The sequence below is a fragment of the Phyllobates terribilis genome, unplaced genomic scaffold (assembly GCF_046119375.1).
Source record: "Phyllobates terribilis strain yellow unplaced genomic scaffold, ASM4611937v1 Scaffold_5__5_contigs__length_657084704, whole genome shotgun sequence".
NCBI lineage: Eukaryota > Metazoa > Chordata > Amphibia > Anura > Dendrobatidae > Phyllobates > Phyllobates terribilis.
The window spans coordinates 509,347,932-509,359,331 of record NW_027362765.1 but is presented as its reverse complement, the minus strand read 5'-3'; the positions used below and the strand labels follow the sequence as shown (position 1 = coordinate 509,359,331).

At 40.3% G+C, this 11,400-nt stretch overlaps 1 protein-coding gene across 2 annotated transcripts in view; it reads right to left on the bottom strand.

Annotated features, from left to right (window-relative positions):
* Positions 1–2,745: 2,745 nt before the first annotated feature.
* HELLS (helicase, lymphoid specific) overlaps positions 2,746–11,400 on the bottom strand; it is a 30,846-nt gene continuing 22,191 nt past the window's right edge. For both annotated transcript variants that reach the window (XM_073685628.1, XM_073685627.1), the window contains exons 16-22: positions 10,593–10,676; positions 10,344–10,463; positions 9,554–9,670; positions 8,206–8,365; positions 5,824–5,920; positions 3,418–3,494; positions 2,746–3,208 (exon numbers count right to left, since the gene is read on the bottom strand). In XM_073685628.1, coding sequence (XP_073541729.1) covers positions 3,123–3,208; positions 3,418–3,494; positions 5,824–5,920; positions 8,206–8,365; positions 9,554–9,670; positions 10,344–10,463; positions 10,593–10,676 — 741 coding nt within the window. In that variant the 3' untranslated portion in view covers positions 2,746–3,122. The remainder of the gene's footprint in view (positions 3,209–3,417; positions 3,495–5,823; positions 5,921–8,205; positions 8,366–9,553; positions 9,671–10,343; positions 10,464–10,592; positions 10,677–11,400) is intronic.

Below are 11,400 nucleotides of genomic sequence, written 5' to 3'. Positions count from 1 at the left end.
GCTCAGAAGAGAGGAGGGGGCATTTGTGAGTGCTGAATTTCTTTAGAGGGGTAAGGAGCTATAGCCTTTGTGCTACCAGTAACGTGGAAGCCCTTATATTTCCAGTGACCCGACAAACTTGATTGGGGACTTGCTTTTTTTTGTGGATTGATTTGATGCTTTGGTTAGGAACATTATGGATCACATTTATCTGGTGCTCTACAGTGAGCACTTCTATCGAGGTTCTATCTAAATCTCAGTGACGTGATCCAGATGAAACCCCCAAGGGATCCATTAACTATGAGGCAGCAGTTACTCTGGACTCAGTCTTGCCACTTTTCAGAAGTGCACAAAACTGTGGCAGACGCAACTTTTATGCACACCTTAAAAGATGTACACTGCTGGATCACACGTCAGACGCGTCCAGATTGCCTCCATCTGCCTCATTACAGGGAATATTCTGCCGGGGGTTGCGTCTGAGATTTACAGACATCCCAATTTAAGCGCTCAGCGTACAGCGCAGGATAAATGTGAGCTGAGCCTAAGGGTATGTGCATCTCCCTGGCAGAAAAAACGTATGCGGATTGTACGTGTGTTTTTCCTGCGGAATACATGCGGATTCACATGCTTTTCCGCATGCGGATTGACAAGTGCTTTCCAGGCGATTTTAGCATCACCTGGAAAGTGCTTGACAACTAGGTCACACTATATAAATCCATGCAAACAGCATGGATTTATATAGTGTGACCGTATAAGAATGTTTAAAAATAAAAAAATAAAGCTATACTTTACCCTCTGATGCCCCAGCGTGTGCTGCCGCGTTCGTTCCTGGCTGCCGGGATATCGCGAGACACTGCACTGAAGGGCCTGCGGTCACATGACTGACGTCACTGAAGGTCCTTCAGTCTTGCACGTGAGCAGAGGGAAGGAGACCGGGGGCCGTCAGAAGGTGAATATATCTATTTTTTTATTTTATTCCTGTTTTTACAGCTTTTTAATGGTACCTGGGTGTGGAGGAGAATCTCATCTTCTCCACACTCTGGTACCATCCGTACATTAGAACGCGCCAATAACGCAAGTACAGATGCAGTCTTGCGGAATTGGCGCATTCTAAAGCAAGTCAATGGCGGCGAAAATTCCGCGTTTACGCAAAATTAATGGACATGCTGTGGATTTTTGAGCGCAGCATGGGCACAGCACATTGGGGAACATGGTTGCCCTTCTACCATGCGTTTTTAATGCGTTTCCGCAGCTGCAGAAACGCTGCGGAAACGCATAAAAAAAACGCATCGTGTGCACTCAGCCTTACTGCGATCAGAATGAACAAAACAGCAGGTGAAGAATTGGTCTTATTTTTTTACTCTGTTGCTAGTGCGGTTTAAGTGAACACTACTTTATTCTTTGGGTGGGTGAGATTACAGTGATCAGAGATTATTCTTCGGGTCAGTACGATTACAGAGATACCACATTTATCAATTTTTTCCCCATTTTGGCGCTTTTACATAAGCTACTTTATAGAAAAAAAAATTGCATCGCTTTATTCTGAGAGCTATATCTTTCTGTTGATGAAACTGTATGGCGGCTTGCTTTTTACAGGACAAGATGTTTTCAGCAGTACCATTTTTGCTTACATATTTGTCTTAAGTTATTCCAGTTTTTGTTTGGCTGTATGATAAAGAATTTTTTATGGTGTTCACACAAATGTACCATTTTTATTTTTTTCATAAAAATATATTTACCATTTTGTGCAATTTTTATTTTAAATGTTTTTGCAGTTTTCACCTCTTTTTACTTTGTCCCACTATGGGACTTTCACTTATTCAGCCTGATAGCTTATAAAGCATAGTGATGCAGGAGCATTACTATGCCTTATAAACGGTCAGTGCTGCACTGACACAAACTTGCTACATCATGTTCTGAGCATGATCTGGCATGATCTTTGCTAGAACTGGTGACCTGGATTTTGTGTCATGACAACATTGGGTCACCATGGCAACAATATGTGCCCCGTGATGACTTTGCAAGGTCTCCGATCCAAGGGCATAGGGTGTCTTCTTCCCTCTGCCTGTTCGCTAAATGCTGCGATCGCAGTATCTAGCAGGTAAAGTTGTCGGGAGCAGTGCCAGCACCGCTCCTGGCACAGAGTCCTGTGCGCAGGCGATTGCCATGACATATATACTGCATTGGTCGGGAAGTCCTTCCCAACAATGACGTATATATACACACTGCAAATGTCAGGAGGGTGTTAAAACCAACTCAGATTGGGTGCAGCCTTTCTGACAGTGATACATCATTGGATTCAGCTTCTCTTAACCTACATCAGGCTGCTCTCAGATGAGGTAGCAAAAACCTACTGACAGATTCCTTGTAAATCCTGTTTTGCTCAGCATTCTTCAGTGTCTGGTTTATTTAGTAAACAACTAGGAAGTGGGTGAAGGAAGGTGCCTTTAACTTCTCCACTTGTGTTTACATCTCAGTCCCAATAGGAGTAGGATTCTCATGCATTCATGGTGGCTAAAGAAAACCAAATCATTAAGTATAAATTTTAACTTTTCATACACAAGATAGGGATCGATGGACTGCTGTTATAAGGTTTTGGTGTTTCTGAAATTAATGCTTGAATTTGCTAGGGTTTTTTTAACGATACGATCCTATTGTACATGGTATTCTCATTCTGCTATTGTTGTGCAATTTTGTTGACAAATAATGGAATATTTTCTGTCAAGTGACAATACATAGCATATGTTAAAGAATCTCAAACACTAATTATTTTGATAACTTGTTTATTCAAAAAAACTTATGAAAAAACCACATGGGGGACTCAGCCAGCCTGGCAGGGGGATCCATAGAAAAATGTGCATTTAACACACTGGGGTTATGTATATTAAAATAACACAGAATATACTTTTTAAATGTGTGCATGGAATCTAACAAAAAAAACACACAGAGTGCTTTAGAATGTTTATGCATGCTCTGTCTGACCATGTATGAAGCAATGTTTAGTACACAAGCTTTATTTAATATTTAAACTAGAAAGACAAAACTACTTCCACGGGAAGTTTGATTAAAAGTGCAATAGTAAAACATGAACAAAGATTAACTTTTAAAGCCTTTGAACCAAAAGGCCAAATCTAAAGCAAGAATTACACTTTAATTTCTTCTAGGTTTTCAACTACTGAAAATAGACCACTTTTCTTTTTTGGCGCTGGGTTTGTTTTTTTCACTTGTGCTGCAAAAGAAATAAATATAAGTGTCCTATACTTACAAATGGAACTTTGTTAAAATAAAACACTGAACATGTTGCAGAATATGAAAGGTCCCCCTGCCCCCAACTAATGCATCTAGCAGACATATGATACCATGAAATGCAGTAAACTATGTGCTCTCTAATAAAGACTACATTTTAAATTAATTTAATTGCCAATTGTACACACTTACCAATAAGATCACTTCTATCCAGCAGAAGCTCTAGGTCTTTGTCACTAATGACTTTTCCATTTGACCCCTTCACTTCTCTGGGAAAAAACAAAAACGTAACAATTTGTGGGTTACTTGAAAGTAGCTAATAAGCAGTAGGTTAGACAGAGCTTAAAGAGCACTCCCATCAAGGTTTTCATCCTCTTAATACAGCCATGGCCGAAAGTGTTAGCACACTTTAAATTGTTTTAGAATATGAAGTGTTTCTCCTAGAAAATTATTGCAATTGCACACATTTTTATTTATGTATTGGAGGGAGGGGGTGGGGGGGGAGGCAAATTGGATATAATTCTTACAAAACCCCCAAAATGGGTTAGCGTCATGGGTCTTACAGCAGGACAATGACACCAAACATACTTCATAAAGCACCCATAAATGGATGGAAACAAAGAGCTGGAGAGTTCTGAAGTGGCCAGCAATGAGTCCGGACCTAAATCCCATTGCACACCTGTGGACAGATTTTAAAATTGCTGTTGGGAGAAGGTGGCTTCAGATATGAGGGACCTGGAGCAGTTTTGCAGAAGAAGAGTGGTCCAAAAGTCCAGTTGAGAGGTGCAAGAAGCTGGTTGATGGTTATATAGGAAATGATTGAAACAACTGCAATTAAAGGGTGTGCAGCCAAATATTAAGTTGGGGGTGCCCACTTAGTCCCCATTTTTGGGGGTTGTGTGTTATTTAAAATTTGCCCCCTCTCCCCTCTGTGTTCCAATACACAAGGGAAATACTACATTTTTATTTTTAATGTGAACATATTCTGCAGCACTTATACATGTTTAAAAAAAAATTGTAAACAGAACAAGTGTAACTGCAATAATATTCTGAGAGAAATACTTCATTTTCTGGAACAATTTCAAGAGTGCTCCTTTCGGTCATGACTGTATATTGCAATCATATATAGCACAATTGCTCATTTTGCCCTTCTACCCAGCTAATTCTCCTCTACGTAGAAACAGGAAGTCTCTTGTCCCTGCATTTCTCATACCCCTCAAATCATGACCCAGCTGCTCCACTCCTATTCCCTGCCAGGGACTTTTGCAGTGACTCATGGGGAAAGTTGACCCTTTTTACATAGAGCTTAGAAGGACTCAGCTAGTCAGTTTTTAATAAATGATTATTTGGCCGAGTCCCATAAAAAGTAGTACATTACAATTTTACTTTCAGAACTCAACTGAAGGTTTTGATGGTATGTTCTTCAGTAAAGCCATTGAGATTGGCACAACTCATGCCATGTTAACTGCAGATTCTCTACAGATTTCATGCATTACATAAAATTCTGAAACATTTGAAATAAAATATATGCATACAGCTTTCTTCTGCAACCATTTAACTTGCAACAGTGTCAGTCTCTGAAAGTTAAAAAATAATTGTATTTTCAGAAATAAGTCTCTGATCACTGGGTATCAGACAACTGTAATTTCCAGCAATCCTGAGAAAGGAGCTTTGCAGAGTGCAGCAAAAATGCGCACAAGAACAACCTCTGCTCCACTGTGTGATTGATGTAAGAAAGAGTAGGACAATGAACCGAGTGCAGGTCAAGCATGCGCAGCTCTGCTCCATTCAAGATGTAGCTATACAGATCAATAAGGTATCCCTGGTCCTTCCTATGGATAAGAGAACTCTGTTCTGGGAGTACCCTTATCTCCATTTAAATACCACCAAATATAGTCCTCAATATGTTTAAAGATTAACAGTATTACAGATCGTCCTCCTTTGTCAAGGGCCTTCTGCCAGATATGCAATAGGATGAAAACGGCACTAGCACGTCAGTTCTCAAAATACCAGTTGATTGAACATGTGATGAGACCAATCCACCACCCTACATCTGAAAAACAGCTTTGAGGAGACCGACCAGGTCCTCATCCATCAATCCATATTGAGAACAGGAAAGCTGAGAAGACAGCACTATCAAGTGTGCATACACTTCAGGAGAAAGTGTACAAATAAAAGTACAAAATCATATCTACACTTGTTAAATGGGGTTGGCAACTAAAAAAAAAAAAATGAAGATTGAGAGAATAAGGAAGTTGAGATGATATTCACTGTATTTAAAGAGAACCTGTCCTGTAAATCAGGATTTAGCACTAAAGGCAAGGCCATAATGGTGCTGTGATACTAAGTGATCTGATGTGAAGGGGCAGGATGTGGGGGAACCAGAAGACCACCCTGCCCCCAAGTCCCACCCCAAGCCACTGAGCAGATGCCTTCACATCAGGTATCAGATTAATCACTATCACAGCACCATTATGGCCATGCCTTTAGTTTATAGGGCCACATCCTGCTGACGGATTTGCTTTAACAAACAAATACCTCTTGAGGCAGATGTAGGAAAGGAAATAATCAGAAAGAATAGAATCTGTAGATACCTACCTTTCATGATCCCGGGATTGAAGTAATTCAAGCAACTCATTAGGATCCAAACAGTTTCTAGACTGATTAATCCCAGTCTGACCCCCTTTAAATTTATCTAGTTAAAAAAAAAAAAAAACGACCTTCGATTTAGGCTAAATTGTAAAAAGGAAATAAACACGTTTGCAATTTAGAAACAATGACTTTTCCCATTTGCAAGTGTATAAGTGTAGAGTACCTCTCATTGCTGTACAGTCTACCCCCTCACTTGTCCCAGTGCAAAAACCTAGCCGCTTTGTGCAATCAGCGAGTTGTAAAGTTTACCCCATCTTCACTCCACCAGTGTTTGTCACCAAATTTGCATTTTTCTCTCCACTACTGTGAAGTTTTTTGTATGGAGAGTTGTAATTTTGAATGACATTTTAACCCCTTCACCCTTGGGCAATTTTCAGTTTTTCGTTTTTGCTCCCCTTCTTCCCAAAGCCATAACTTTTATTTTTCAGTCAATATGGCCATGGGAGGGATTATTTTTTGCATGACAAGTTGTACTTTTAAAACGTCAACATTGGTTTTAACCATATCATGTACTGGAAAACAGGGGGGTGGTGGTGGGGGGGGGGGGGTGGTGTTCAAGTGAGGAGAAATTGCAACTCCAGTATTTATTTATTTTTTTAAATCATGTTCACCAAGTGCTAACTGACCTGCCATTACGATTCCCCAGGTCATAAGTTTGTATGGTATAGGTTCTTTTTTATGTGGTGAAAAAAACCAACGTTTTTGTTTAAAAAAACAAACAAAACGTGTCCATTTTCAGGATCTGGGTGAGGGCTTATTTTTTGAGTGCCAAGCTGACGTTTTTATTGACACCATTTCGGGGTAGGTACAATCTTGTGATCGCCTGTTATTGCAATGTTGCGGTGACCAAAAAAGTAATTCTGGAGTTTTGATTTTTCTTGTTACACAATTTGCCGATCAGATTAATTCTTTTTATATATTGGTAGATCAGGCGATTCTGAATTCGGTGATACAAAATGTGTACATTTCATTTTTATTTTTACTGTTTTATTTTGAATAGGGCAAAGGTAGGGGTGATTTAAACTATTTTAATTTTTTTTAAAATTTATTTCTCACTTGCTTTAATAGTCTACATTGGAGACTAGAAGCTATGATCATCAGATCGCCTGTGTATAGCAGAAATGCTCACTTGCCATGAGCGCCGACTGGCACTCATAGCATCCCAGCAATTACAAATGCCAGGGTCTCCTGCAGACCCATCGGCGATCCACGGTCATGTGACAAGGGCGCAGATGGGCTGGACTTATGACGTCCTTCCGCCGTGGCCATGTTAACTGCAGATGTCAGATTCAGAGATTGACAGCGGCATTTAACATGGTAACAGCTGTGGGTGGATCACGATTCCACCCGCTGCTGTTAGGGGCATATGACAGCTGATCGGATCAGCTCTCCTGTGCCTGGAAAGGCACATATTGGCAAGGGGTTAAAATACAATGTGTTAGTTATTTTTCTAAACAGAATTCTGACCCATTTACTTTCACAGCATTTAACGTATGGGTTGGTGTTATATTTTGAAAGTTTGGACTTATAGATGGGGAGTCAACATTTTTAAAGGGGAAAAAAAGGGTGATTTTAAACATTTTTCAAAACTTATTTTTTAGTCCCCTTAGATGTCTTGAAGCTGTGATCATTAGATCACTGAACACTAAGGTATTGCTTCTTATAGTGTAAAAATTGTGATGTCCTATGAAGCTCAACCTGTGGCTAGGCTTCACAGGAATAGAAAACTGGCAGCCACAGGCCTTAGCTGCCAGGACATCCCATCAGTGTCACGGAGGGCTGACAGAGGCTAGTGCGTGCAATGTCAACTGCTTAAGATGGCTGTAAGATTGACATTTAAATGGTTGATGGAAGCAATCTGAGCTCTGCTCAGGCTGCTGCTGTGAGGTGGCATCTACTGCGAGTGGAAGGAGGTCAGCTCCTGAGTAGAGATGAAACCTGAACTTAGAGGTTTGGAGTTCGTACCGGACTAAGTGTCTGGTGCTAAATATCCAACACAGACATTCCCTGGAAGTATATGTTAATGTTTGGCGTTCCGGGTGATTTTTTTCCCCGAAGTTAGTGTCCCCATTGTTTTCAATTGGGTTTGGGCTCTGAATCAAGTTCAGTTACAATTCTGGTATCCGGACTTTGGACTAAAGGTCAGGTACGCTCATCCCTACTTATGAGCACTCTCCCCACACACTGATGAACATGTATGTTATTTTGTGGTACTCAGAAAATGATGATTTCTACTACACAAAATCAGCTAGTCAGGCCAAACAATGAGGGGGGGGGGGGGGGGGGGGATTATATGTAGTGCAGTTAAGCAAATCATGAAATACATACTTTTGTGTATCACCAGTTTCTCCAGTTTTCTTTTTGCAGCAGCTCTTTCCACAATTTTTTGATCAATGGTATTAGCAGTCACCAGACGGTAGACAACAACTGGCCTGGTTTGACCGATCCTGTGACATCTGTCCTGAGCCTGCAAATCTGCTTGTGGATTCTAGGAATATTGGAAAGTGCAATTAATTCAGTCTTCTAAAGTGTGGAAATGTACTTCTATGAATATGTTGAAAGCAGATGCACACACCGTGTTAAGAGCTGGAGTACATTCTGTGGACCACAAGCATTACAATTATCTACCTGTCTATAAAAGCACAAGAACTGTTTAACAAGTATGATTAAAGCACCAGTGCTGGAGTGGTGCTACTAAAGTAAGGTCCCTGACTGTAGTCCTGTACTTACATGCCGCCATTTTTACCTTTTATCGGTGCCACCTTGTGATCGTAACTTCTGACTGAAAGTCAGAGGTAACTGTCATACACTGAGCGCTTAAGTCTATGAGAACCAGATCGAGGCCGTCAGACTTGCATTAAAAAGTGACCTCCAGCTCATTACAGCAAACACTGTAGCGATCCGGCAGGTCGCTGACCTACTAAAGACTGACTGGAGCTGGGCTGATAAGTGAAGATAGGGGCAAGTATGTGCAAGTCTAAGTACAGGGACCTTCGATAAGAAGCACCACTCCAGCGCTGCAAAAAACAAAAAAAAAAACACCCACCACTCCAGGGTTTTGTATTTTTTTTTAAGCTATAAACATTCAATAGTGGCAGTCACCATTATTCTGGGTGGTTTGATGGGGGAAAGGTGCCGTCAGTGCTGCATCTTACCAACTTATATTTGGTGTAACTCTTTCTGGTCTGGTTATTATATTAAAAAGGGATATTCCCAACTCTAATATCCTATCCCAATATGTAGCAGGTGTAATAATAGCTAATACCTTTAATTAGAAATGCTGTATAGTTTTTCTGATTTCCCATGTCTCTTCTCATGTGCAGGATCTTAGGTATCCATGGTTACAACCACTGATATAGTGACAGTTGCTAGTGGTCACAACCATGGATACCTAAGGTCCTGCATATGAGGAAAGACAGCAAATCAGAAAAACTATACTACATTTCTAATTGGAGGTATTTGCTAATATTTCTCCTACTACACATTGGGATAGAATCTTTGAGATGGAATACCCCTTTTAGACAGTATTTAGAAATCTCACTTTGTTTGCCTACCAGGCAGATAGATATATCTAATTTAGGAATAAAATAGCGTGCAAACACCATTTTCCTTTTGTAGTGGTACAGTGAATTGCGGTATGCGCAAAGCATCTTTACAGAATTAAGTGAACACTTACCCAATCACTGTCATAAATGATAACTGTATCTGCTGCTGTTAGATTGATTCCCAGGCCTCCCGCACGTGTGCTGACCAGGAAAATGAAAATATCAGGGTCTGTGTTAAAGTCTCTCATCTGCAAAACAAAAAGATACTATAGCTAACTGCCATGTTCAATGTCAAAGCCAAGATTTTTTTTTTTTTGCCAGTGCAATGCAGAAAGCCAACTTCCCAAATACACGTGTGCAAAGTACATAAGCCTTATTTAAGGTATGATTAAGAATCATTTTAATGAAAGCCAAATTTTAATTTTTAATACCCATTGTTTTAATTCCACTTCATTTTAAAGGACAGGCTTCCTGTTGGGGGAAAAGTGTTAGAAGTAACTACTGCTGTGGTTTTTGGCAGTCACACGGACCACAGGTGCTCTGCTTTGAGTTGCAATAGGGTGAGAATGGATGAGGGCAAGTCAAACAGATGAGGGTTAGGGACAATATAATGCGATACATTGAACATCAAGATGCTGACAAAATCTGCATTTTGCTTTAAAGAAGGCAGCACCACACCAGTCCAGGTCTTTTGGCCAATTGTTACTACATTAGTCTGTAAGGAGAAAGTGCAGCTGCACGAGCGCCAGAAAGTCAAGGAATGTTTTCAGCCTCCAAAATGTAAAGAGGAGCATCATTCACTGACAAATCACAGCTTAAAATGTTCTACAAAACAAACAAAAAAAAGAAGTACTATGACACCTTAATAAAATCAATGGTAAAAAAAACAAATTGTCAAATTCATTATATGTCAAATCTTACATTCTCATCTCTTTCTGTAAAGGTCATAGATCCATCCAACCGGCAAAATTTAAACTTCCTGTAGTAGCAGTAATCCATTAATATATCCAACATTGAGGTCATCTGAGAAAATATCAAGACCTAAAAAAGGCAGAGAATCAGAAAGGTCAAGTATAGAAAAGTTCACTATCAAAGTCTTCAAAAGGAAAGAGACATTGAAGCATTTGTGATCACATCCAAATGCAAAACTTAAGTGTGGGTTATTTTTACCTTGTGTCCTCTTTTCTTCATCTCTGGCAGCATACGATCTAGGACTAAAAACTTTCCTGCACATTTTATCAGATCTTCATCTATCTGGGGTACAGTAAGAAAACAAACCACATTACTACAAAGTTGCTGATAATCTAGAAGATAATTCATTAGGAAAAAGAAATTGCAAAATGTTTTAACACTTACATATATGAAACAATCAAGAAGCATGTATAAACAGGGATCACCACTATAAGGCTGTGTGCCAACGATGCGTTTAAGCGTTTCCGCAGCAGCAAAAACACTTGGTAGAAGGCCTGCCATGTTCCCCAATGATAATCCGCATGTGCTGTGCACATGCTGCGGAGATTTCCGCTGCAGATCATTGGGGAAAAAAACTCAGCACTACCAATTATTTTGCGGAAGTGCTGCGTTTTCGCCGCCATTGACTTGCATTGAAACGCATGGAATCCGCATCACTGCATATGTAGATATGCATTCCACGCGTTTCAATGTGCGGATGGTACCCGGGTGTGGAGGACAGGAGACTCTCCTCCGGACCCAAGTACCATAGAACCTGTGAAAAAAAAAAAAAAAAAAAAAAAAAAAAAAAAAGTTATATTTACCTTCTGATGGCCCCCGCTGCACTCGTCCTCCCATGCCGGCAGCTCACGGTGGACTGAAGGACCTGTGCTGACGTCATTTAGTCATGTGACGGCAGGTCCTTCAGTGCAGTGTACCGCGATCTGCCGGCAGCCAGGACAGAGCGAAGCAAGACTGTGGGGGCCATCAGAAGGTAAGTATAGATTTATTTTTAACCATTCTTTAA